Here is a 27950-nt window from a genome sequence, read left to right on the forward strand (position 1 = left end):
GTTCAGGCAACACCTCCTATAATTGCAACCTTCCACACGGTTTCTTATAGGTGGACCGATAAAACCACTATGAAAGTAAACTAGTTTAGAAACAGTCATTTAGTAGCAGCAGCCTTTTTCCTATCTGATGGGGAACTGTCCCATAAATATTGAAAATAGGTGTAAATGCTTGTAAATAAATTTTCACTCGATATTCACCTATATATTTTTGTGCATTTATTATCTCGTATTTTTCCTATTTCTATGAGGCTATGTGGCTACTGTGCACCTGCGAAGCTCGGGGGGAGGCGAGGCAGTCTGCCACAAATATCTCTTCTCGGTCTTAAATTTGTTTGTTTCATCTCGCTACTTTATTTTAATTTTCTCTCAGTAAATGTTACTGAACCCCAACTTTCACCATTCAATTGCGCTTCGACGATTAATAATACATTCCCACCAGATGAATTATTTAGAGCCCCTTGCGGGGCTGATACTAATATAACTACCACATATGAGTATTTTTAAAATAGAATTCGGGTTAATGCACACAACTGGTTCACTTTTTAAATAGTCTGCGCACACTACTTAAATACCGTATGGAGCCTTTCTGATGTAGGAGGTGATTTTCCAACTTTTTGAGGGACAGCAAAAATAAAGACTGCTTTTATCAGAAAAAAACATTTTTAGGGACACTCATATCGGAAACTTCAAAAGTGTTTATGAAAACAAGGTTTATTTTCAAATACAGCACTATAATTTTATTAAAATAGTGTTGTGTTACTGCTGATTAAAATTTGTTTTTGTCCAAATTTCTAAAATGCTGAAAATTTTTAAAAACTATGGACTTACTTAATCCATTAATGTCCATCGTATTTTATATACCCTGAATACTGGCAGCTTTTAACATAATACTCAGAGAAATTATGCTATTGGTGTTGAAGATAGTTCGTTAGAAGTTTATTATTCTTAATTCAATTTCTACTAAATGCTTTGTAAGTATTATGCATTTTTCTATTAATATAGCCATCCATCTGTTTTACCATTGTATTTCATATAACAAAAATCAATATTATCAAATTTTATTCATTCAACTGTTGCTTATTAATTATTATCAAGCATTTATTTCGAGAAATGAAAAGTATTGGCAAATCCTACGACCTGAAAAGAATAATTAGTGGTAGCTAAGATTTTTCAAGACTACTGAAAGATACTTACATAAATCCTTTATTTGAGAATTACGAAATTATTCACGAATTAGTTTTGCTCCCATATATATTTTCTTTAAAACAAATAGTTATTCATAGTTTAAAGCATCTAGATATTACTCACTTTTGCTACCACTATAAAAAAAAATTTCAGACCGTGGGAAATCTGAAGTATGTTTCTATCAGATCAGTTTAGAAAGAGATAATGCATTGATAATTACCTCATCATATAAATGATTATATAAGTTGGTATCAAATATGATTTGCTACCTGAAAGACTAAATAAAAAAATCAACCATTTTTAGTAAAAAAACTTACACCTGATTTTAATTTGGCTATTTCCTCTTAGTCTTGTATTTAAATCTTCCTCTCGAGGTACTTTTCACGGTTTAAAAAACAGATGTAACCACTGAGAGATGCCTGTCAACATTCTACGCTGTTCGTAAAATTTATTCTAGAGGCACCTAAGGTTTTAATGTATTATTTTTAAATGATTTGAACTTTTTTCCCCACATAACTACATATTAAGGATTTAAAAGTTCATAAACAACGCTACTTTGTTCTAACTTTTTCGGGTCCTCTTATACAAAATATATTTTAATATTTCACATGAAGAAGAACTACAGATTATCATTTGACTGTCCAGACTGCATTTGTGAACTGGACGGAGAACTGATAAGGGCGACATCTCTGTTATTATCCACTGCCTACTGATAACTATTTATGTTTGATGACTTAATTAAAGTAATAACTCATTTACTAAGCAGCAAATATCAGGACAAAATTTCAACATTTTATTTCTTTTTTTCAAAAAAGCTGTTTTTTAAGAAACAAAGTTTTTTTTCTTCTTTTTCGTAGAAGAATATTCATTTGTCCACTAATTAATGCCCATTTCCAATGTTATTTTATGCTCATCCGTTTTATGAGCGGTAACACCCTCCAAATGCTGGGCAAAGCGGGAGGTAGCGGGTTCAAATCTCGCTTTAATTTGACAAAGCTTTATAAGCGTAAATTGAGCACACAAGCTTGCAAATCTATGTAATTCCGATAAAATAAAAAATTTTCTTTCGTGGCGAAGCTTTCGAAATGTTTGCCAAACTACCAAACATTTTGAAAGTTGGCCTTAAATAGTTACCACTCTATAAAATATTTTGCAAAAAGAGCAGAATTAGGCAGACCTGCTAAGAGTTTACAAAACAAAAGTCACTGTTTGAATAATAAACAACTAAAACCTTAAAGCCATTAAATAGAGTTATTATTATAAACATTAAAAGAGTAAAAATGTTAATATTTAGAGAGGTGGAAAATTTATGGTGCAAAAGAACCTTGTAGTAAAAGGGTTAAAAAATTTGAGTTCTAATGGATTAAAGTGGTAGCTCAGGTATATGATTAACATTTGTTTCAGAAACTAATCCTTCTTAAAAGATGGTTTTAATTGAATAAAACTCAAATCGTTATTCCTCGTTGAGGTAGCTACGCAACTAAGTAGCGGTAGCTAAATCTTCTCTCAAGTACTTTTAAAATAGAATTAGGGCTCATGCGCACAACTGGTTCATTTTTCAAATAATCTGTGCAGACTACTTATAAAATCCTGTATGGAGGCTTTCTGATGTAGGAGGTGATGCCAGTACTAGGCTAGCAATTAACGAATTAATACGACTCTTAATCTACTGCTTAAAAGAAGAAAAAGCTTACATCTTTTAAGTTGAAATGTAAAACATTTGAAAGGTATGTTGGCATCATAGTCAGCGAATTGTAAAAAGTCCAATCATGTCCGAAATAGGCAACAACCAAGGCCCAAAATGGCATCGATGTCCATATGGATTTCCATGGAATTTTGGCATCCTGTAAAAATGAAATACTTGAGCTAGTTTAATTTCATTCAAAAAGGTTGACAGTAGATATTTTAAAATAATTTCCCTCTCATTATATGAATACATCTTTGAATGCATTAAACCAGCTAAGTATGTTTGGCATGAATACACGTTGGACAAAATCTCTATAGTGGTGCGGATAATAAGCTCGTCGTGTAAAATAAAAATTTGTATTGACTATCAAAACTCGAAATTTCAATAAAATACAAAAAGAACATTATTTGGTGGTATGTTTCCTTATTATTTCCAATTTTTAATTGCAAGGTGGAAAGCGGCTGTCAGCATATAGTCCAACTACATACGTCAACTGTGAGGGTTGATTTGAGTAAATGATAGTGTTGGAATTACATAAACAGTTAGTATGTGCCAACACTGATTATTTGCTCTACGAAATACAGTTCTAAACACTCTTGAATACAGGATACAAAAATTCAAAGCATTCAATCCAAGAGCTATTTCTTCCTCGCTTTCAGCCTCCACACGGTTTCAGAGATGCTAACTTGCTTCGGACAGCAAATATAAATTTTAAAGTGGTAGTTTATCAAATGTGATTTTCGATTTAATAAATTCAATTTAGTAGATTTTTATCAACCACTAATTCTAAATAATTCGTAGGCTTATAAAATTCACCACTTTAGGGTGCTCATGTCATGCTATACCTTTTAAAAAGCAAGAAAAATAGTCAAATATTTGCAAAATTTACTTTGTAGTTATTTACCGTTCTTTTAATTATTTTTGCGTGTCCGGAGCAGTTGGCATCTCTGCGGTTTTGCGTAGGTAGTCCGATCAGACCATTATGAAGGTAAGCCAATTCTTCTTTCTTTCTTTCTTTAAACAAAACTGGGTGCCTAGGCTGCGCAGCGGCCCCTACCCCATTCATCATGAAAATTATATACAGTGAATAAAACATTTTGAATTATGTAACAATGTGGTAACATTATAATAAGGTAACCATGATTAGAAGTATGTACAAACTTGATCGGAGATTTACATTAATTGCCATTGAAAAATGAATACAGTCATGATTAGATGGATATACATGAAATACGAGCTTAATCTGTGAAATTTACATTAATTGCAGTAGAAATTTGGAATTGAGCATTAAAAATTGATGATAGCATATATACAGAAAATCGGTATTCAAAATCATTAAGATTCTGGTACGCCAATTAGTGAAAGAATTATTTAATATAAAATCTATTAAAAATTAGAAAGTGGTAGTAAATATATGTCTAAAAGCTTGTTTAATTTATGAATATGATTGGTTTGTTTTACTTATTTGTTCGCCACTACAGATTCAATTCTCAAATATATATGATAAATTTCTCTCAAGTAATTTTAAAATAGAATTTGGGTTCATGCGCACAAGTGGCTCGTTTTTAAATAATCTGCTCCGCCTACTTATAAGAAACCGTGTGGAGGCTTTCTGATGTAGGAGGGTATGTTTCAGTAGATCTGAAGGCAGGATGGAAAAGAAGAAAAAGTGGTAGTAAAACCCATGATCTGTTTACCACTTAGGATATTTTACGTCGGGGACTGTGGCCGGTGCGAGCCGGATGCGGAATTCGTATCGACCAGCCATTGCAGAGATTTGAACAAGGTTCACGTAATTGGAAGGCGAACGCCCTGAGTCATCACAGCTCTGTCTATGGTAGTTAAGTAATATTTTGAGTAAGGTACTTAAATAGTTAGTAAAAATTAACAAAAAAAACTCAGAGCCGCGATGGCACAGGGGATAGAGCGTTCGCCATCCAATAAGGCGAACTAGGTTCAAATCCCAGTCGATACGAATTCCGCATCCGGCTTGCACTGACCACAGTGCTGACGTGAATGATCCTCAGTGGTAGACGTATCATGGGTTAGAGTCCCTTTGCCCTCAGGCTAACCTTGAGAGGTTCTCGTCGTCTCCCTCTCCATGCAACTCAAATGCGGGTTAGCTCTATTAAAAAGTCCTCCACGAAGGCAAAATTTCTCCCAATACTCGATCCAGGAGTTCCCTTGTCTTCCGGATGGGGTTCAAAATGACATGGTTACGGAGTTGAACATTAATAGTCGTAAACCCATAAAATTGGGTGTGTTGTTGAATGGTTATAAAAAAAATCAAAATATTGGCTATATTAAAAAAAAAAACCTCATTTTTTAACACATGTTATCAGGTAAATTTTGAGCCCTGTTTGAGTTAAACATAGCATTCTTTACTTTATTTAAAGTTTATTATTTACGTAATCTAGTTTTTTTTTAAATTTATCTAAATGCTGATTTTTAGTTTCCTCTTTGTGACTGCCGCATTATATCCGCCATAATTCAAAATAAACCCTAATATTTTTCTTTTTCATTTTCGGTGCAAGGGATTTACTTTCTTTAACAAATGCTATGATTCAATAGGTATGACTTACATCTGAACTGGATTTGTCTAAATTGTCCTGGATGTATGCTAATTCCTCTTTGGAGATTCGGGGATGGACATCTGGTGAGTCATAGACAAGCACTGACCAGAAGAGAAACCAGCAACATCCTAATGTTCCTAAAATTAAACATTAGTCGGTTTTTATTTAAAATAATGATAGATTGAAAATAATTTATGTAAATGGAGAATAGCTTGAATAATAACAAGCATAGAAGCTAAAAAACAAACATCGAAACTCTTAAAAATAGTTCATTCTTTGCTTTTAGAAAGAAAAAAAAACATTCATGAGCTTACAATTTCTCAAAAATACATTAGAAGCAAACTAATGTTTTGGAAATGGTTGAATTCTGTTAAGGATTTCAAAATAAAGATTAATTATATTCAGTATCATTTGACATAAAAATATTGCTCGAGGCCAATTCCTGATAATTACAGATTCCACGCTTCCATAATTCACAGTTTACTTCGTTAAAATATTATTTCCACAGTACCTATAATATGTATCTTGGTATTTACTATTAGCTGTATATTAAGTACCTTTTAAATACATCAATTAACACACTATCAGTATTACCTACTGCCAAAATAAATGAAGCATAATTGGTATCAGTAATAACATGATTTTTTATGGTGATTCTATATAAATAAGTAACTTTTTAACATTTATTTATTTTTATAGTATAATTGTGTCATTTCAATTTGTACCCATTACCAAACTTTAATTAAGCATCTTTGACAATAATAACAATATGACCACAATTCTCTTACATGAAAAAATTCTCATAAACTAATTTGAACTAAGCAAAATTCATTAATCGTTCCTCTTGCAAATCACACGTAACTATACTAATATTGTTATTATTGTCAAAGCAGAGCATAATTTATTTTTAATATGCTCTCTCCCTTTCTATATATATATATATATATATACACTTCTATGGGAGGTAGGGAACATCATAAGGATTGAGAATTGCATAAGAGCCTATGATCGAAAATGTCAGGGGTAAGTGGTAGCAGAGATAGGCGATGGGAAAGGTAACAAAGATATTAATTTGAAATATTTATTGGACATAAGGAGTACAAACAGTGCACGACAGCTTTGGTGTTGCAAAAGATGCTGGTAGATTACGCCATCAACCTGACACAGATGGAGTATTCATAGACAGACATGTTAAAACACACCAAGAGTTTCTTTAATTGTAGCAGCTGCGCAGTCGAATCTTGCCGTGATATCCATTTTAGACTCTACAGTATACCTACAGAAAAAAAATAAGGGCTCAATAAATCCAGTGTGCGTGGGAGCCAGCACACTGATCCACCACGCCCAATCTAGCGATCGTGGAATGATTTGTTCAAATGGTCAAAATCATCCAATCCAAAAGGAGCAGGCTCCCCATAGTGTTTGAATCACAAGTTATGCCTCACATTTTGTGGAACATCGTTAAGCAAGCCGGGAAGGGCCTGCTCCAGAAAGACCAGATAATTCTCTGCATTCAATATGAATGGTAAAAGGTATGGGCAGACTAAGCATTCACCTACCAAACCTACCCACATATTAACTGAGCGTTATTCTGCCGCGTGTTGTCACACACAGAGAGGGTTTGTTGAGCCCACAAATGCGGACTAAAGTAATTGAATACACATTCCCTATTGAATGTAGCCTCATCAATAAACAACACATATGCTTGGAAATTCACATCACGGACATTTTTTTGCAGAAACCACATGTTCAGGGTAGTCAATGGGGAGCAGTAACTGAACCCTTTTCGAGACAAAAGGTGTAGAAGAACTCGACGTTCCAATCACGCTGGACACATCTTAACTATTTAAATATGTACAGATAACTGCAGCAGTAGATTCAATATGCTAAGGAAAGGATAAACCCATCTATTTAACAGAGGTATTTTAGTTTTAACTTATAATATTTAGTTAGAAGTAAACACACGGAACTATTACGACTTGGGTAGAATATTTACCACATATATAGAATATAGACGGCCATCCACCCAGAAACGGGCTTTCACTTAGGATACCTGTGGAGGCATTTGTGATGAGTGTTCCTAACAATCCACCGGCATACATCGTAGTTGAGATACGACTTCTTTCCATTTTGGGTGCCCATCGACTCACCAAAACATTCATTGCAGGATAAGCTATTCCCTGAATATAAGATGAAAAAAAGATAATATCACATCATATTAATTCTGTAAAACACTACCAAAAACAAATGAATATTTTACGGCCATGAGACAATTTTTGAGGGATGATGCAACACACCACTTTCAAATATCTCTCCTGTTACCGTATAATAACCAGTGGATATATATTAACGTATTTTTTAATATAAATGTATGGTTGGAATTGATTTTGATGCGATTTCAGGACATTGATACATGAGGGAAAATATTGTTAATTTACTACGTCAACGCAAAGTGATTTTTATCAGCAAAGCTTGCGACAAATACTCAACATTGCAACCACCAGTCGTAATGCAAATTGGGCGTATGACATTGTCTGGCACACACGAGCACTGTAAAAATGTCAGAGAAATTATTCTTAAGCGAAGATAAGATGTAACTCAGGGAAGCACTTTTTTCTGTGGCATGGGATTTTTGAGAAGATCTTGAGAAGATTTTTGAGAAAAAGATTTGATCTGCTGATTTCAAATTTGCGATAAGTTTATCTCTTACTATTTTTTTAATGGCGGATACTTGGGTCTATTTCTCATTTGCCTAAGAACTGCTAGAATTGCAATCTCTTCTCGTTATCAAGTGGGCACCTGTGGTCAAGTCACAACGGTGGAATAGCGTCTCCCACGTCATACAACCACAAACCCTTTGATAGGGCTGGTTATATTCACACAAAAGACAGAACAAAAATAGGGAGAGAGAGAGAGAAAATTGCATCCATGCCTACTTTGGGATTCGAGCTCACAACTACTGGCCGCGTAATCTAGTAGAGCAATCACTAGACCTGTGATCCATCCAGTTTGTCTCTAAAACTACCTTGTTTCCTACCTCTTTTATTACCTTTCATCCGAATTTTTTAAAATTTCCTCTTGTGAATACTAAGTGTCCCTATTTCTCTACTCGTAAGAAGGCGTGTTCGTAAGAAGGCAATAACACACTTCATTTTATGATGCGATACGTTTAAAGTCATACGTTTTTAGTCTTAAGTCTGGAGTTGGTTGATTTTTGGTCGACGCAAAATTTACTGCTAAAAAAACACGATTGCTTACACAGAGTCTGAAATATATACATAGGTGTGTGTATATATATAGAATAAAGTTTCTGAACTTTTATGATATTGATGCTGCTAAAAAACTTACTTTGCTACTTTCATAACATGTGGGAAACTCTTGATTTCGCACTTAATTTGCAACACCTTTATACATCTACAAATCAGATAGGCAATGCGCGCATCGATGGATTAGAACTTTACTCGTAACACACTAGTTGTAATTTTATGATAAATGCAGAAAATAAAAATTTTTATATGTCCAAGTATTTACAATTACCTAATTCACTGTTTAACTCTTTTAATAGAAAAAAGAATCCTAAATATAAGAACAGATCCAGATTTTCTAATTATAAAGTAAACGTTGAATATTAACAATTTATACTTACGCCAGAAAATCCTACTGCGACTCGTGCAAATATCAATGCCCATACATTCAACCTTGCAGCTATGGGTGTGAGTAGAGTAGCAATGGCACAACCTAGGACTCCTAATCCATAGACCCATTTGGCACTGTATTTTTCAGCTATCATTCCTCCTGGTATTTGGCTTAAAAGGTATCCATAGAAATAGGCACCCACAACTTGGCCTTGCAGATCAGAGTTCCAATCGAATTCACCATCTGGCTGAAACAAATAATTCGACGGTGAGTTTTTAAATCTAGACGCAGTTCAATATGCGTTTTTGCGAAAATTGACACAACTTAAAAAGCGTGCTTACAAAAATAGTCGCAGCTCGAAATGGGCATTTACGAAAATGGTCACAGCTCAAAATCCGAGTTTACGAAATTGGTCATGGTTCTCAAAACGCATGTTTACGAAATTGATCATGGTTCGCAAAACGCATTTTTACGAAATTGGTCATGGTTCGAAATGCATGTTTACAGAAATAATCACAGCTCTAAATGCGAGTTTACGAAATTGGTCATAGTTTGAAATGCGTGATTACAAAAGTATTTACAGCTCAAAACGTTTGTCCAGTTAAGTGCCCTTGCCCGGTATTTCCTACATCAATACATTGTAAGCTTCAGTGCCACTGCCCGGTATACATTTGACCGGTATGCCGTATTTCAATGTTTTTTTAAGGTCAAGTGCCACTGCCCAGTATGCATTTAACTGATACTTCCAACACTGATGTTTCTCCCAATTTATCCACAGCGGATATTAAAATGTTGAGCTCCGCGTCAGCGATCGGTGACTGACACTGGACTTTCCATTTAGGCCGCGTTAACCACCGGTGGCTGACACTTACCTTTCACATAGCCCGCGAAAAACAGCTGACTGACAGCGTATAACATGATATAGAACTATAAAATTTACACTCTTTTATGGAATTGCAGAAAATTTATTCAAAATTTACTTAATTATTGTGATTCTTGGTTTAATAAATTCAATTTAGTAGACTTTTATCCACCACTATTTTTAAACAATTCGTAGGCACATATAGTTCACCACTTCTGTCATATGTGTTATGTTAAACCTTTAATAAACTAGCAAAATTTGACTATATTTGCAAATTTAGTTTGTAGATATTTACCGTGTGGCCTGACGAGCAAGTCATGTAAAATTAGCGGGGCATTCAACGGTGTTAAAATATTGAATAAATATAATAATATCAACGAATAATATCAAATCGATATAACATATATTGCGGACATTCACCACAGCGACTATGTAATTGTTGACATTCACCGGTGAAAATTGAAATTCTCTTGATTTCGATCATTCTCGGTAACATATATAACAAATAATTGCATAGCAAGCCAGAAATACTTTTTGACTGCAATAACATAAATACGTTCAATACTAAGTTAAGTTAAACGTAGCTTAATATTAAAACTTACTAAATATTCATCTTCTGTTGTTGTGTTTTTAGTAATTATAAGTTCCGGACACGTAATCGTTGTTTCATTAGTTCCATTGCCAGGTCGAGTTACTCCAACCATGGCTACTAAGGCTACACTGAGATTCACTCGCATTGCAGAAATGGTAATGTAGCCAAAGAAACCAAGTATTGTCAATACAATGCGAGCTGGAATCACTGAAAACAACAAGGAAAAAGACATAGCTAAGTAAATTAGAGATATAATACTAGAGAAATTTATGCTGGCACGTAATTGTTACAATCGGCTCGAAAGGGTTAAGGATTCTTAGAGCTTGTTTTCAAAGATCTAATGTTAAATTTTTTACTCAGATTCACTCTTCACACAAATAAAAATATTTAAGTCAACTATGATAGATTTTTAGAGTCTAAATTTCTTTATATCAATGTCAAACAATACAATTGCAAATTTTTGAATCAATTGTGGAAGCTAATTATAGAAATTATTAGCTCTGTTTTAGCACAAATGTCTAACACTTTTCTTATTATTATAAAGGCAATTTATTGACACAACAAGAAGTGGCATTCACTCTCCTAATTAGAAATCCTCCATTCTAACTAGAAATGTGTCAAAGGAAAATGGAACGTTTTTAAAAAATTTCACTTTTGAAAAAACTTCACTTTTTCACTGTATAGGACAAACTTTTTTAATATTCCAGTTATTATAGGAAGAAGGCGTGCTTCTTCGAAAGAATAATACCAATTTTAAAAGTAAATAAGTAGGGTAGAGTGGGGCCAATTGTAACATTTTTTACTTAACTATTTTTAACTAACAAAAAATCCAATATATTATTAGTATTAATTGACAGACGAGTAAAGTAGACTTTCCTCTACTAGGAAAAAAAAAACCTTATTTTAAAAATGTTATTATTATAGTTATTAACAATTTTTGACAGTCGTGCACTTGTTACAGTTGTCCCCAATTACGGGGTCAATCGTAACCGTTCATAAATTCAACTTAAACATAGTTAATTATACATATTATCATAGTTGTGATAGATTTTTTTATTGATCAAAATAGTAGTGATATTTTTGGAGTAAAAATAATTTTGAGCAGAGACCTAAAGGGTTAAACTTTTAACTTTAAGGAGTTCAAAATTTTAATTTATGCTGTGAAAGGTGACAAATAAAATAATGCACATGCAACATAATATAAATGATATAGGAAACTATTGGTGGTTCTTAAAGAGTTTAGTAATGGTTTGAAAACATAAGATTATTTATTTTCGGCTGTTACAATCGTCCCTTTACTTATGGTTACAATCGTCCCCAAGACGCCATTTCAGCTTCATTTGTTAAAAACAATGCTAGTTAATTAACGAAACAAATTTTTTTTATTGAAATGTTAATTTTGTCCACTTACATATTCGGTTAATAATTTTTATTTCTTTAAACAAAATTACTTTGTTACAATATAATATTCTAATACCAAAAAAGTACTTACGTAGCGTGAAAATATCTTTTGTGATGTAACTCTTTCAAAAGTACATAAAAATGGTTGCCAGCAGGGGTGTACTGGTAGATTTACTTGTGCGCCACCTAGGAACCAAATCTAGAACCCGACACTCGAAATTTTTGCTCTGTTACAATCGTACCCTGTTACAATTGACCCCACTCTCCCCTACGAAATCGTGAATTAAGTATATAAATTTTTTTTTTAATATCTAAACTAATATCCCGATTGTCTCGAAAATGGTCTCATTCGATTCTTCTTCTTTTTCTTCTCAGGCACTACAGTCTGTTACCGGTTAAGGTCATTTCAGTCAGCTTACCCCATCTAGATGGGGTAAACTTCCTTATTCAAACAATCTTTTAGGTCTTCCTCTTTTTCTTTTCCCTTGTGGTGTTTTAAAAGTTATCTTTAGGGTTAGTTCGATTCAACATAAAAAGTAAATCTCAAACAATACCTAACCAGAGCAGAAAAAAATTCAAATTTTCCTCCTTATATCACTCTATTTTCCTCATGAAAGAGGGAAGCGTACAGGAGAGTTTTCAGGTATCAGTTTTAAAGACATATTTTTTTATGATCATAAATCTTGGATATAAATTTTTCGGAAGAAAAAGTCTTAATTAAATGGTCAATAATCTCTTCAGATCAAATTTCATTACAATTTTTATAAAAAAGAAAATATTGAATTTAAATGATAATAAAATCTGTAAAATACCATCTGCTTAATTCATTTCTAATCAGGAATTTCTCACTTTCACACACCTGCTCTTCGGCGTTTCTCGTTTGACTCAAGTATCGTTAAATGCTAACTTTCTATTCTTTTCCACCCACCTGTGCTAACAAAATGTTTCGCACACAAAATTATTAATTCAGTATTGAAGCTGAATGATAGCTTGTTAAGCATGTTTTTCCTTGATGGTCCGCAAACTGTGCGTATGCGATGGTATACGCGACTTTGCGTAACGTCTCCTATAACTGATAGCCACACAGGTTTTTTTCATAGATAGTCCGATCAGACCACTATGAAGGTAAGCCAGTTTTCGAATGAGTTATGTAATAGAAAATCCATTAAAATATAAAAAGTGGTAACAAATATATGTCTAAAATTTGTTTACTTTAAGAATGTGATTGGTTTGTCTTATTTACTTGTCAACCACTACAGATTCAATTCTCAAATATATATGATAAATTTCTCTCCAGTACTTTTAAAATAGACCCACCATTATGCCTGCTACACCTCACATGATTCCTTCTTCATTTTTATCTCACTTCAGATTCTATTCCGAGCCTACACATCACCTCATACATCAAAAAGCCTCCACACGGTTTCTTATAAGTAGTATGCGCAGACTATTTAAAAAGAGAACCATTCGTGCGCATGAACCCGAATTCTATTTTAAAAGCAAGGATGCCAACTGCTCCGCTTTCTGGCATATTTTTAATAAAGTGGTATCAAATTATATAGTAAAATTCGCTAAAGAAGGATAGTTACGCCTACTTTTTATTAGAGTAACCAGCAGTTGAATGTTTTAATGTTGCATTTTATTTACTCATAATTTTTGATATGTAGTTGTGACAAAATTGCTTAAAATGAAAAATACTAAACTGAAAGTAACTTAAATTTCGTTACCACTAGAAAATACTATTTCTCAAAGCGGAGCAAGTTGTCATCCCAGTAAAAGTACTTGAGAGAAATTTATCATATATATTTGAGAATTGAATTTGTTGTGGTTGACAAGTAAATGAAACACACCAATTATATTCATAAATTAAACAAATGTTTAGATATATATTTGCTACCACTTTCTAATTTTTAACAGATTTCATCTTAAACGGCTCTTTAATAAATTGGTTTATCTTAATAGTGGTCTAATCGGACTACCTACAAAAAAACGTGTGGAGGCTTAATGCATGCTAAATGCTCGAAGCTTTTGGAAATGGTGCCCCTTTTACACCCGCAAATTTGGTATCGTCCAATTTTCTTTTTATTTCTTTCCCGACATTTATGTCAGTTTCTTTTGTGGCATTATTTCATATAAAACTCATCGAGTTCCTTTCTGTGAAACTTCAAATGAATGTCAATAAAATCGAATTTTAAGACTATTATTGAAACAACGATGCAAATATTTCATTCTTCATTTTTAAGATTTTTAAAATAATTAACAGCATTTCACTGATTTATTACTTTGATTATCCTATTTTCAGGTCTAATAAACTTTATTTATAAAGTTGGGTTTTGTCAAAACAAGTTGGATTATTTAGGGCTTCACTGTTGAGAAAAAATTATAAATTTCTACTTTAATTAATTATCGATGCACTACGTTAAGCAATAAAAAATATAAGAGTAAAAAATTAAGAACTTAAAACACTCGACTTAAAAATTCAAAAAAATAAAGCAACATGAAATAAAAAAAGCTTACTTTTTTGTGTCTCAAGCAAATGAAAGGAAAATCTATAGAAAATATCTATATTAGAACAAAATCATTTTTTTTAATTGATTCCTTGTGGAAAACAAATGTCATCAGTATCCTATGGAAAGTAAAAAAACAAGTGTAAATAACGATGGATATATTAAATAAAATAGTTGTGGGCAATATATAATTATTTTTCTTCAAGTTCATTTTATTCCAGTTTATCATCCCGTTTGTTTATCATCCACTCGAGATCGCCTTGAGATATACTCAATAATTCAACAAAAAACATTCTTAAACATTCTTAATAGAAAACAGTTTTAAGTGCCTTTCTATGCTTGTTTGTGATACATACATTTATTTTTTATTTTACTTCTATTTTTTTTCTATTTTTAGAAAATATTATGCATTGGACTGTTTCAAAATTTGATTTTAACTCATAATAATTGTTCTAGGTATGTCTTTGTTTGGTTTATTTTTTAAGAATATAACTGTAGAGATGCTGCAATCACAGAATGTAGAAATTCAACCATATAATGACATTGATACTTAACATTTCTTCAGTGGTATTCCACTTAAGACAAAGTATGTCGATAGATTGTAAATAATGTTGATCCTAAGAAATGGTATATGAACGCCATTTCCTTATTTTAGAAAGTTACTGTTAAATGTCATGTATCAAAATGTGTTATGTCGCCATGATAGTTCGCCAATTTGGCGAACGCTTCTTAATGTTTGTGTTTTTTTTAATTGCTTCGTTCGTTTCGTAGAGGATGCGCTATAGTGAGCATCCTCCTCAATAAATAATTTCGATATTAAAAATATATCGTTATTTCAAATTGTTTCGTTTGTTCTATGGTGAACACACTTTATTAAAACCAATCGTTAAATTTACAGTCCATTTATATCGTCATAACATTTCTGGTCCGAATCACCGGAAACTTTGAATAATTTGATGTCGTATCTTGGATTATTTTGAACTATTTGACTGAGTAAAAACAAATTTTGATTTCTTAATTATGGAAAAACTAAATAATAAAAAGGGGAGCATCAAAGCTCAACTAACTCGTCTCGAAACTTTGTTGAATAAACCAGATGATGAATATAATGAAATTGACTTGGACACAAAACTAAATAATATTGAAAAAATTAAATCATCCGTTTGCATATTACGTGACAACTACTGTGACACTGTAGAAAATGAAGCTGCAATGGATAAAGTCGAAGAAGATTTGTTGGATATCGATTCCAGAATAGAAACATTAGAGGTAAGAATTAAAAACCTCATTAAAATTTTTAAAACAACTATTGCTATCAATAATACTAAAGATGATAAACAATCCTCTATGTCAAATTGCAGTAATTATCGTATTCCTGAAGTGCCTATTCCAACATTTTCAGGAAATTATTTAGAATTCGCAACATTCAAAAATCAATTTAATTGTGTAATTGGAAACAACAATAATTTATCAGATAGTGAAAAATTACATTATCTTCGTGCTTCGCTAAAAGGAGAAGCAAAACTTTTGGAAACAGAAGATGATACATTTCTATCTTTATTCCAAGCATTGGAAGAGAGATATGAAAATAAACGAATTATTGTTGATAACCATATTCAATCAATTCTTGAAATCGAAAAACTGTATAATGAATCGCCTAAAGATTTAAGAAAAATTGTTGATAACGTAAATAGAAATTTGAGAGCTTTAAAAAATCTAAAGTTTGAAAGAAACAATTTGTCTGATATTATTATTTTAAATATTGTTTTGAAAAAACTAGATCGTGAAAGTCAGAGACAATTTGAGCTTTCCTTAGAAAATACCGAAGTACCAGAATTAGACAATTTATTAACTTTTGTTGAAAAAAGAAGTCAGGTCTTGGAAAACATTCACAGAAATAGTTTAATGAAAACAAAACAACCCCCTATTCAAGTTCGAAACAAAAGCTTCGTGTTAAATACGAAAAATAAAAAGTGTATTTTGTGTAATTTATCGCATCCAATATATTTTTGTGATTTGTTTAAAAAACTCCCTCCTAAAGAAAGGTATGATGTAGCTAAAAAGCATAATTTGTGCATTAATTGCTTAATGTCAGGTCATCATATAAGCAAATGCTCATCGAAATATTTATGCAATCAGTGTGGGAAAAAGCATAATAGTTTGTTGCATATTTCAAGGGAAATAAACACATCTGGCGCCTTGGCTAAACAGAATGTTATGTCTAGTCAATCATTGCAGGAGCCTCTCATTAGTAAGATTTTCGATTCAACTGTTCATGGCACATTGCCAAACGAATGTGAAAGTGAAAACTACAATAAAGAAAAAGAATTATTGGCTTCGAATTCAAATTGTTTTTTAATGAAAGGCAAAACAATTTTATTAGCAACTGCAAATGTTTATGTTGAATCTATAAGTGGGGAAAGATTATATTTGAGAGCGATTCTTGACCTTGGAAGTCAATCAAGCTATTGCTCTACTTATTGTGCAAATGTATTAGGATTAAAGAAAGAAAAAATAAATCTTGCGGTTTCTGGAATTAATGGATTAGAAATGACCGTTAAGTCTAAATTAAAAACTACTATATCAAATCATAGTTTTAGTTTTTTGAGATCTTTAGAACTTCTTATTGTTCCAAAAATTACTGATGTCACCCCGTCCAATTATATCGATGTTACCCATATTAATTGGCCTCAAAACATAAATTTAGCAGATCAATCATTTAATAGACCTGGAAAAATTGACCTATTGTTGGGTGCGGAAGTATTTTTCGAGATTTTGAAACCTAATAGAATACATCTTTCCGAACAAAAAATAATATTGCAGGACTCGGAATTCGGATACATAATTAGTGGGGCAATTGAAATGCCAAAAACTGAGAATCGAATTTATTGTGGGCTTTTAAAAGAAACCGAAAATCTTAATAAAACATTAGAAAAATTTTGGAAAATTGAAACAGTTGATGAGGGAATTGCTATCCAAGGAGACGAAGAAAAAATATGTGAGGAACATTTTGTCAAAAATCATACGAGAACGGATACAGGCCGTTATAAGGTTAAAATGCCAATGAGGGAAAAAAGTAATTCTCAACTAGGCAATTCGAAAAATAACGCTCTGAGGAGATTAAACTGGTTGTATAAACGTTTAGTGAAGGAACCAACTATGCTAGAACTTTATAAAAATTTTATGAACGAATATCAAAGCTTAGGTCACATGGAAGAAGTGATCGAATCTGAAGAGCCAAAAATGACCTACTACATTCCCCATCAAGGTGTGTACCGACCTGAGAAAAGCTCAACTCCTCTCCGAGTTGTGTTTGATGCCTCGTCGGCTACTTCAACTGGATATTCTTTGAACTCTCAACTTTTGAACGGAGGAATTGTCCAAGAAGAACTATTTTCCATTTTATGTCGTTTTCGAACTTATCGATTCGCATTTATAGCAGATATTAAGAAAATGTATCGACAAATTTTAGTGGATGAATCACAGCAAGATCTTTTGAGAATTTTATGGAAAAATAGTGCAGATGATCCTGTTAAAGTTTACAAACTGAAAACAGTCACATATGGGACAAGTTGTGCTCCGTTCCTGGCAACACGAATTTTGACGCAACTGGTCATTGACGAAGGTGAAAAATTCCCAATAGCAGCACCTGTCGTCATGTCCAACTTCTACATGGATGATTGTTTGTCTGGATCAGAAACTTTGGATACTACGAGAGAATTACAAGCCCAACTTTCTCAAATGCTTGCTCGTTGTGGTATGGAGTTGCACAAATGGTGCTCCAATGATCCCCAACTTTTAGGTTATAACTCTGTGAATAGTGACTATTTGTTCGATCCTTCAAAAGAAGTAAAAGCTCTGGGACTTGTATGGAAACCTGAGGTTGATTGCTTTGCCTTCAAAATGACTGTCAACAATCCTGCTAAATATACGAAGAGAACTGTTTTATCAGTTATTGCCAAAATTTTCGATCCCCTTGGACTCCTTGGACCTTTGATTACAAGGGCAAAGATCTTCATGCAAGCTCTTTGGCTTCTAAAGATTGATTGGAATGATTCACTTCCAATAAAGGAAGTTCGAGAATGGAACCAGTTTCTAGACTCACTGCGTAAAGTGAATTACTTAAACATCAACAGATTTGTACTAATGGAAAAAGTGAAAGTTGTAGAGCTTCATGGATTTGCCGATGCAAGTGAAAAAGCATACGGAGCAGCTATCTATGTAAGGTGCTTCGCATCGAATGGAGAAATTGCATCTAATCTTCTTTGTAGTAAATCCAGAGTTTCTCCCTTGAAGACAATTACAATTCCTAAATTGGAACTAAATGCTGCTGTGCTGTTGTCTAAACTCGTAACAAAGGTTGTCAAATGTTTAAAACTTGACATATCAGCTATTCACTTGTGGTCAGATTCTAGCATCGTATTGGCTTGGATACAACAGTCACCACACCTACTCAAGATGTTTGTTGCAAATCGAGTGAGCAAAATTCAAGAACTGACAAGTGACTTTCAATGGCATCATGTGTCTTCTGAAGATAATCCTGCTGATTTGGTGTCACGTGGTCTGGAACCTCAAAAACTTCAATCGGAAGTTCTCTGGTGGAATGGTCCATCCTTTTTGCAACAAGATTTAAATTTGACCATACGCAAAGAGACAATTTCTAATAACTCAAGTGAATATTTATCTGAACTAAAACCACAGCCGGACACTGCATTAGTGATAACTGATAATGATAATTGTATTTCTAACCTAATTGAAAATTGCTCTAAGTATCTTAAATTAATTAGAATTTTCAGTTTCGTTCGCAGGTTCTTATTTAATTGCAGAAATCCAAGGGACAAATTGATCGGGTCATTGTCGTCAGCAGAAATAAAAGGAGCAGAAAATCAAATCATAGGTTTTGTTCAAAAAGGTGAGTTTCGAGAAGAAATTAAATCGCTAGGTAAGGGACTTTCCGTATCTCCAAAAAGTAAGTTAAAGTTTTTAAATCCCTTTCTTGATAAAGATATTATTCGCGTAGGTGGTCGATTGGAACAATCGAATTTGAATTATGATTCCAAATTTCCTATAGTATTACCAGCAAAGCATAAATTGACTAGTTTGATTATGCAACATTATCATTTGAAATTTTTGCATGCAGGGCCACAAGCCTTATTGAATTTTGTTAGAGAAAAGTTTTGGCCTTTACAAGGTAGAAATTTAGCTAGAAAGATTTTCCATAGTTGTGTTGTTTGTTTTAAACAAAAACCTATAGTTGCTAATCAAATAATGGGAAATCTGCCCCCAGAACGAGTTAACCCTGGTGCAGTATTTAATAAAACAGGGATCGATTTCACGGGACCATTTTTAATTAAATATAAAAATCAACGCAAAGGAATCTATCACAAAATTTACATCGCGATATTTGTTTGCTTGGCCACTAAGGCTGTCCACTTAGAAATGGTAGATGATTTAACTTCAGATGCGCTAATAGCTTGTTTAAAAAGATTTTTCTCGCGTCGTGGAAAGTGTAGTGTTTTGATTAGTGACAACGCTACAAATATGGTGGGTGCTAATTTAGAACTAAAAAGGTTGTATAACTTAGTGGAAAAATCGAAAGATAAGTTAAATGACTATTGTTCAACGGAAGAAATAATTTGGAAGTTTATTCCGCCTAGAGCACCTAATTTTGGAGGTATCTGGGAAGCAGGTGTTAAATCTTTTAAATTTTATTTTAAAAGAGTAGTAGGAACTACCAAATTAACGTATGAGGAATTTTTAACTGTTAGTAATCAAATTGAATCAATATTGAACTCGCGACCACTCACTCCTTTATCAGCTGACCCCAGTGATCTTAATGTTCTAACTCCGGCACATTTTTTAATCGGTCGATCGATGACTGCCATAGCAGAGCCTGAAATAAATGTACCTTTAAATCGATTAAGTAGGTGGAAATTATTAACTAAGTTTGTTCAAGCAATTTGGAAGAACTGGAAGCGTGATTATTTAAATCACCTTCAACAGAGGTACAAATGGAACTTTAAGAAAATTAATATTGTCCCAGGTAGCATGGCTATTTTAAAGGAAGACAATACACCTGTGTGTAATTGGCCTTTATGTCGGATAATAAGAGTTATTAAAGGTAGAGATAATAATGTACGTGTAGCTATAATTCGCACTTCAACAGGTACATATAAACGTGCGATATCTAAATTGTGTTTGCTGCCAATTGAATAATTTGATTTTGTTAATTGTTTGATTTATATAATTAAAAAAGAAATTTGTAATTAATTGTTATATTGTTTCTTATACTTGTATATTGTGAACTCGCATTGAATAATAATAATAATGTTTTATTTTTGAAAAATATCAAATTGATTGAAATTCTAATTCTTTTTGGATTTTGTTACTTGATGATCAATTGAATAACATAATTATTCAATGCGGGGGAAAATGTTAAATGTCATGTAACAAAATGTGTTATGTCGCCATGATAGTTCGCCAATTTGGCGAACGCTTCTTAATGTTTGTGTTTTTTTTAATTGCTTCGTTCGTTTCGTAGAGGATGCGCTATAGTGAGCATCCTCCTCAATAAATAATTTCGATATTAAAAATATATCGTTATTTCAAATTGTTTCGTTTGTTCTATGGTGAACACACTTTATTAAAACCAATCGTTAAATTTACAGTCCATTTATATCGTCATAACAGTTACTAATGAATATTTTCATTAAAACACATTTCAATAAAACACATTTCAGTTCCGGTTTGAAAGAACACATTTCAATGAATAAAATGAAACAGAAATATTAATTAGTGGCTTAATAAGGTAATTATGCCCAGTTAATTTACCATAAGTTAACATATTTAAGTAGAATATTTTTTATTTGTGGAGTCTCTTTAAGAGGAAGCTATAACGCGAGAAAAATGCTTCGAGGTAAATTCTGCAATACCTTCAAGCTGAAAATTTAAAATATAGAAAAAGTTAGATCAAGTGAACTGAGAGTTAATAATGAAATTTCAAATGCTGAAATAGTTTATTTCGAAAAATTAAAGTCAAAATGACTTATGGCAGGAGTAGTAATCCTGACATAATTAGTTGGCATTTTTAAATTTGTAAGAAAACAATTCCGAGAATTGAAAACTTTATGGTTTACTTTCGATAAACCAGAACTAACTTTTCTCGAAAACTTAAAAATAATGAATAAACATACGAAAGAAAGTGATGAAATAAATTGAAAAAATCTAATACTCTCGTAATTTATGTACTAATTGTACGAAAAAATCATCAACTGTTACATTTATCTCCGAAGTTATAGCAATAACATTTGAATAAATTTTCAAAAATTAAGCACTAAAAAATTTAGCCATCAGTGATGGTCGAATTCTTCTATCCGAAAGGTACTAATATTGGTGTTATCATGTTTGCCGGCGAGGTGGCCGGGCGGTTAGCGTGCCTAACTGCGAAGCGGCTCGAATCCCGCTAAGGGCATGGATGTTCCTCTCTGTGTGTTGCCCTTCCTCTGTTGTGTGTGATGCGTGAATGTGGCCCACTCTATGAGCGGGTATCTGTGGCAGTGTGGCGTGGGTAATGTTACCCGCCTACGTGACTTTAATCACAAGGTGCTCATCATGCAACGCAAACTGAGCAATACCTTCGACACCTTCCATGGCGATGAACGATAAGTTCAATGCCTGCTTTTATAAAAAATATGTTTACATAGAACAATTTGATATTAGTTTTTTTATAAAACCAACATAAAATATCTAATTTAACATCATTTTGTTTATGTTAGACATTGAATCTACTTGAAAAAATTGAATTTGTAATCATCAAATAAAAAAATAAAATACTTTTTTGCAACATACTCAAAATTTCAATGCAAGTGATCTCAAGCAGCGGTTCCTAATTTTCTTCAACTATGGAATGCTAAACAATCAACCACCTTTCTGAGGAATCTTGATTTTAGATAGAAAGTTTTTTACGGTGATTGTGACCCATAAAAAAATATTTTTGAATATTCAATTACAGGTATAAAGATTTTAAAATTATTTTATTATTAACTTAAGATTAATTTTAATAATTTAAGATGATTATTTTAAATTATACAAAGCAATCTTAATTAAGAATAAGATTATTATCATTATATAGTTTAAAATTTATATAATTTACGATTATGATCTTAAATTTTTTTATGTCAGACAGTTGAATTTGCAGATCGTGTGCTATCGTTAACACGTTCACGCCGGGGTGACCCACCGGTGTGTCACGCTAGATTGTCTCATCTTGGCAGCGCACCGGAGTAAAAACTGGTAACAATAAATTTCATTTTTTAGTTTTTTTCCGGGAATAATAGAAATCCATAACTATCAATTGTTTTTAACGGATGCTATTTTTATATAGAATTGCTTCTTCGCCCTGATAAATTTCCTAACAGTGAATTCGCCATGGTAAATTTCCTTACAGTGAATTGTTATTGTTAAGAATAGATTAACGCCTCCCGAATATTATCTAATATTGAAATAACTCTTGTACCAGTATTTTCTCTTTTTCCGTACCAGTGTTTTCACTTTTCCCGACGCGGACGTGTCAATCTACGTATTGGTTTGTTTTTGGTAAATACATATATCAGTTGAAAATTAATAATAAAAAAAATCAAAATAAAAAGTAATATTTTTAAAAACCACGTTTTTGTAGTGGAGAATAATAATTTGAAAAAAAATAGAAAAACGAAAAACGTGGGGCGCATGAAATACATAACAGTAATGTTATATTAGTGTGTGTATGTGTGCTCTTGAGAATATGTGTAATGTATATCTGTAATTGTAATTGTATCTGAATGTGGATATGAAATATGTTTGCGTATATGCATATGTATGTGGATGTATATGTGGCTGTGCATGTGTATGAGTAAGAAAATGTGTATATGTATGTGTATATGTACTGTTATGTATTTCATGCTCCCCACGTTTTTCGTTTTTCAATATTTTTTAATTATTATTCTCCACTTCAAAAACGCGGTTTTTAAAAATATTACTTTTTATTTTGATTTTTTTTATTTTGAATTTTTTTATTTTAAATTATAATTTTGTTAATTTTGAATTTTTATTTTATATTTTTTGAAAATATATTTTTTTATTTAGATTATTTTTCTTAGTCAAAAGTAGTCAAGACTACTACAAGACCATTACTAAAATAATAGAACTTTCATTTTAAATTAGGGATACAAAAATCTTTATAGAAAAACAATACCTTTACGACTTTCATTAGTTTTATGCTGATGACAACCAAAACAATCTGGAAATGAATAAGGAAAAAATGGATCCTACCACGTGATTTTTCAGCCAATAAAAATACTCCGACAATAAAAATCTTTTCACGTGACATGTAATACTAATTTGAAATAATGGAATCGACAACAAAAGACAATCTCGAAAATATTTTTTTTTTTAAATTTTAATTTTATTTTACTTTGTATGTCTTTTTTCTCTTCATTTTCATGCATTGTCTTCCAATTCTGAACTATATGCCAAATTTGAAGTTTGTAGCTAGTCGGGAAGTTAGTTTAAAATCAATTACAAAATTCCACCCGGACACACATACACGAAGGCAAGTTTATATAAACGTGGTAAAATAACAATTATTGTTTATTAAAAAATTAAGACTTAAAAACATGATGACTCAAAAATGGTTATTAAGCAAGCCTATTTCTTTATTATAGATAGTGATAACTTAATTTGGATTTTAGAAGCGTAATAGGAAGTACTAATGTAATCTTTTATAAATGATTTTTCTTTTCATAATTTGTTCAAAATTATTGTTATTAGAAACAGAAATATTATATTTTCTTTTAAAAATTGCCTTTCGTATTTCTTAAGCATTATACTTGAAATAACTTCATTAAGATAACCTAAAGATTAAATAAATTATATTCAAAACTCATCACAGGTTATAAAAATTAAAAACTCGCGGAATACCTTTTTGCTCTTCTATGGAGCCCTAGGGTTCCGCGGAACACCATTTGGAAGTCACCGGTCTAAAGCTAATTGTAGCCCAGTTCATTTTAAAATTTTTAGTAATTTCATAATAATGCAATTTTTTGTGTGAGTTATACAATCGCTTGATTATACCTTATTTGGATTCGGGATTTCAAAATCGGAAATTAGTTTAATATTTTTTGTTCAATTTACGTTGTGCCTTAATGAATCAACGTATGCATAAGAAATATATCAGAAAGTATACATTTATATGCATTGTATACACATACAATTGTCTGCCCCCATGAAAATAACACTCTTGACAAAAAGCATATAACCTTAATATATCAACAACATAAAGTGAAATGTGTGAACTGTGTCCATCTCTTATGACTTCATACGTAGCAAAGAAGAGATGACATTGAGTATTTACTTGAGTGAAATTTTAAAATATCTTGGTTGGAAATAAATTAAAATTAAAAACAAATTTATAAATGCAAATTAAAAATTTATAAATTATCTAATGATTGATTATACAATGATTAATAAATGCAAATTAAAAACTAATGTGTCTGAAAGGAGACCAACTGAAATATATGAGATTCCCCACTTTATAAAAGAAATTTCACGAAAACAGTTTTTTTATTTAGCACCTAAATTATATAATAAATTACCATTCCTGTTGCAAAACATCCAAATATATTCTTCTTTTAAGCTTGCTTTATTTCAATTTTTGATGAACATTGACGATTTAGATCTCTATTTTTCACTTTAAAGGAAGCGTTTGATTTTTTATACCAGTCTTGTACCAATCCAAATGAATTTCTTATGTTACCTTTGTTATTTTTTTTATATAGTTTCATGTATTTTTTTTATTATTGCAGTGTTCAACAATATATGATGTCTTATGATGAGCAAAATAATTTATGATTGTAATATTCCCCCCTTTTTTTCTAAAATTTCTAATTTAAATTTATTGTATTACTTTTCTTTGTCACCTGGACAGGATTTTCCTCTTGACGACGAATATATATTCTTTGTATTTATGTGTTTGTTTTTGTTCCCAATAAAGTTATATTAGTTTGTTAAAAAAAAATATATTAATAAAACTGTAGTATGCAGAGAGAAACGGATTTAAAATCGGCTATGTGAAAATACACAAGATGCGTACAAAAATTTCTTGCAAGAGAAAATAAAAACAAAAATAAAAACAATCTACTCTTCACTTTACGCATTAGATTCCCCTTTAGTTATAAATAAATAAATAAACAATAAATTTACTTTTTGGTGATGCTAATGTTGTAAACAAATGAAAGAAAAAATTTTAACAACGTTCGATAGAAACCATTTTGATATTTTTAACCGATTCCCAATAGAAAAAATTGTCATCGGCATCCCATGCAAGGTAAAAATTAATAAAGATTCAAGGCAAAGGTATAAATAAAGATGAATTTATGAAAGATAATATTTGAACTTATTTTGACTGACACGCATTTCTGTGGTAATATATAAATCTTTCCAGTCGAGATCGTTTTATGAATTCACTTCATAACAATAATTCAATTGAAAATGCATACTTCAGTTTAAGTACATTGATTCTCCCCTTTTTGTAGATAATTTTTTCTTTTTGCTTTTGTTTTGCTTACTCGCATTCCTTTCCCATTTTTAAAAAATAATATGCGTAAGGTGTTACAAAATTCGACTTAAACACATAACATTGCCGAGGAAAACGATTTCCATTGCCGTGAAGTTCATAGTGTAAACTTTTCTCATCTAGTGATGACGTGAATATGCCACAGTTTCGTCCCACGGTGACGTCACAGCTGGAATTAATAATCTCTTGTTGATATTTTGTTACCTTCTTGTTGATATTTTGGTAGCTTCTTGTTGATACTTTGGTAACTTCTAAATGTGACGTCATTAAAGGTAAACATTGTAACTTTTTTTGACCTACGCATGGTAGTTCAAAAACTACCCGTGACTTCACAAATGAGTATTCGTCACTGCCACAATTTTGTTATTCAATTAATTAATATTATTTAATAAATTATTTAATAATTATTACTATAATTTTTGTTACAATCTGGTAACGACGTTATCAGAGTTATGGAAACAGCGAATCAAGTCATATTTATTTAAATAAAGCAGAACGTTTATATATATCTATGTACTAGAGTTGGGCAAAAATGTAATCGATTATATTATTCAAATACTTGTAATCGGGATTACAGGATAATATAATTTTGATTATATCTGTAATCGCGATTACAGGATAATATAATTTCGATTATATCTGTAATCGTGATTACAACAATCAATTACTGGTGATCGTGATTAAAACTTTTTATAATTTGGATTACAACTGTAATCATGATTACAATAATTGATTATAGCAAACAATTACTTGTAATCTTGATTACAATTCACCAAAAGTTTTATTACAACGGTAATCGTAATTCCAAGTAATCATAACAAAAATAATTACGGGTAATTATGATTAAAAGAATCAAAAAATACATGTAATCATAATTAGATGTAATCGTAATTACAAATAATTGTGATTACTTGTAATCAAACTATACGATGGCACAGTCCACATCCAGTATTAAAAAATCAAGATTTTAATTTAAAATAAAGCTTAAAATGTTTAATTTTTTGACACTTGAAAAATGTTTGAATTTAGTAGAAAATGGAAGCCAAAAGTGCTGAAAAATGTGCAAATAAATTATTTACTTTACCAAATCAATCGTTTTGCATTACAAAAGGAAAACCATAAAGAACGTCGCTTACAAAATTGTTGATAGGGGTACTTACTAGAAATACTAAGAAAACGTGACTACAATGAAATTACATTGACTGTTAAACCGGAAATAAACAAGCAATATGCATTTTAAGACGGAAGAACCGTTCAACAATGAAATGAAATAGACGAATTAAACTGAAAGTTAACATCGAAAGTGAATTCAAAACATATCTATATACTTTAATCGTTAAACATGAAACACTAACTTATTCTAATTAAGCTTAAATAGCAAATAAAAATTTATTCTCAAATTTAAGAAGTGGTTTGTAGGTATATTAAATAAGTAGGACTCACCTCTTTCATAAACTTTTACACGTCTTTCTTGCATCAAATGGAACTAATTTTGCTGACAAAACAAAACAAAACTTCTAAGATGAGCAATCATTTTCAGTTTTCAAAATAACCACAACAAAAGTCGAAAACTTCTTTTTAAAATCACATATTTGGAATACAGAACATTTTCGAACGAAAAAAGAAACGCAGTGCAACAATCATCAAAAGTAATCACTTCTTTAAAATATTCAAATTTGTGTGACATACACAATTATCTTTTTTTTTTCTATTTATTTATTCAAAAGAACAATCTCAAAGATGGTAATCATTTTTAAAGCTGTGGCATAACATGATCGGTGGTACGTCTAATTTTATCAAGCATAGTACAGCTAAATAATTAAATATCTTTCAAAATCAACTCATAACATTCAAGAAACGCAGAATTGTGAAAATAAAGCTTTTGTATAGCAAAAA

At 31.6% G+C, this 27950-nt stretch overlaps 2 protein-coding genes across 4 annotated transcripts in view; one reads left to right on the forward strand and one right to left on the reverse strand.

Annotated features, from left to right (window-relative positions):
• LOC107448547 (sialin-like) overlaps positions 1 to 27636 on the reverse strand; it is a 39869-nt gene extending 12233 nt beyond the window's left edge. The window contains exons 1-7 of one of the 3 annotated variants that reach the window (XM_043052557.3): positions 27498 to 27636; positions 14454 to 14562; positions 10546 to 10742; positions 9092 to 9328; positions 7442 to 7625; positions 5455 to 5582; positions 2880 to 3029 (exon numbers count right to left, since the gene is read on the reverse strand). In XM_043052557.3, the coding sequence (XP_042908491.2) occupies positions 2880 to 3029; positions 5455 to 5582; positions 7442 to 7625; positions 9092 to 9328; positions 10546 to 10742; position 14454 (897 nt within the window). In that variant the 5' untranslated portion in view covers positions 14455 to 14562; positions 27498 to 27636. Of the gene's footprint in view, positions 1 to 2879; positions 3030 to 5454; positions 5583 to 7441; positions 7626 to 9091; positions 9329 to 10545; positions 11137 to 14453; positions 14657 to 27497 lie in introns of those variants that run through there. The other 2 variants (XM_087160693.1, XM_087160692.1) reach the window with 2 other exon arrangements.
• On the forward strand, positions 15464 to 20659 carry LOC147810704 (uncharacterized). Its single transcript, XM_087162049.1, has 2 exons — positions 15464 to 16745; positions 16827 to 20659. Exons 1-2 carry the CDS (start codon positions 15464 to 15466, stop codon positions 20657 to 20659), a joined length of 5115 nt encoding a protein of 1704 aa, XP_087018175.1.
• Positions 27637 to 27950: the final 314 nt, after the last annotated feature.

This window comes from Parasteatoda tepidariorum, chromosome 4, assembly GCF_982258835.1.
Source record: "Parasteatoda tepidariorum strain Cologne lab strain chromosome 4, Ptep-v5.0, whole genome shotgun sequence".
Taxonomy (NCBI): Eukaryota; Metazoa; Arthropoda; class Arachnida; order Araneae; family Theridiidae; genus Parasteatoda; species Parasteatoda tepidariorum.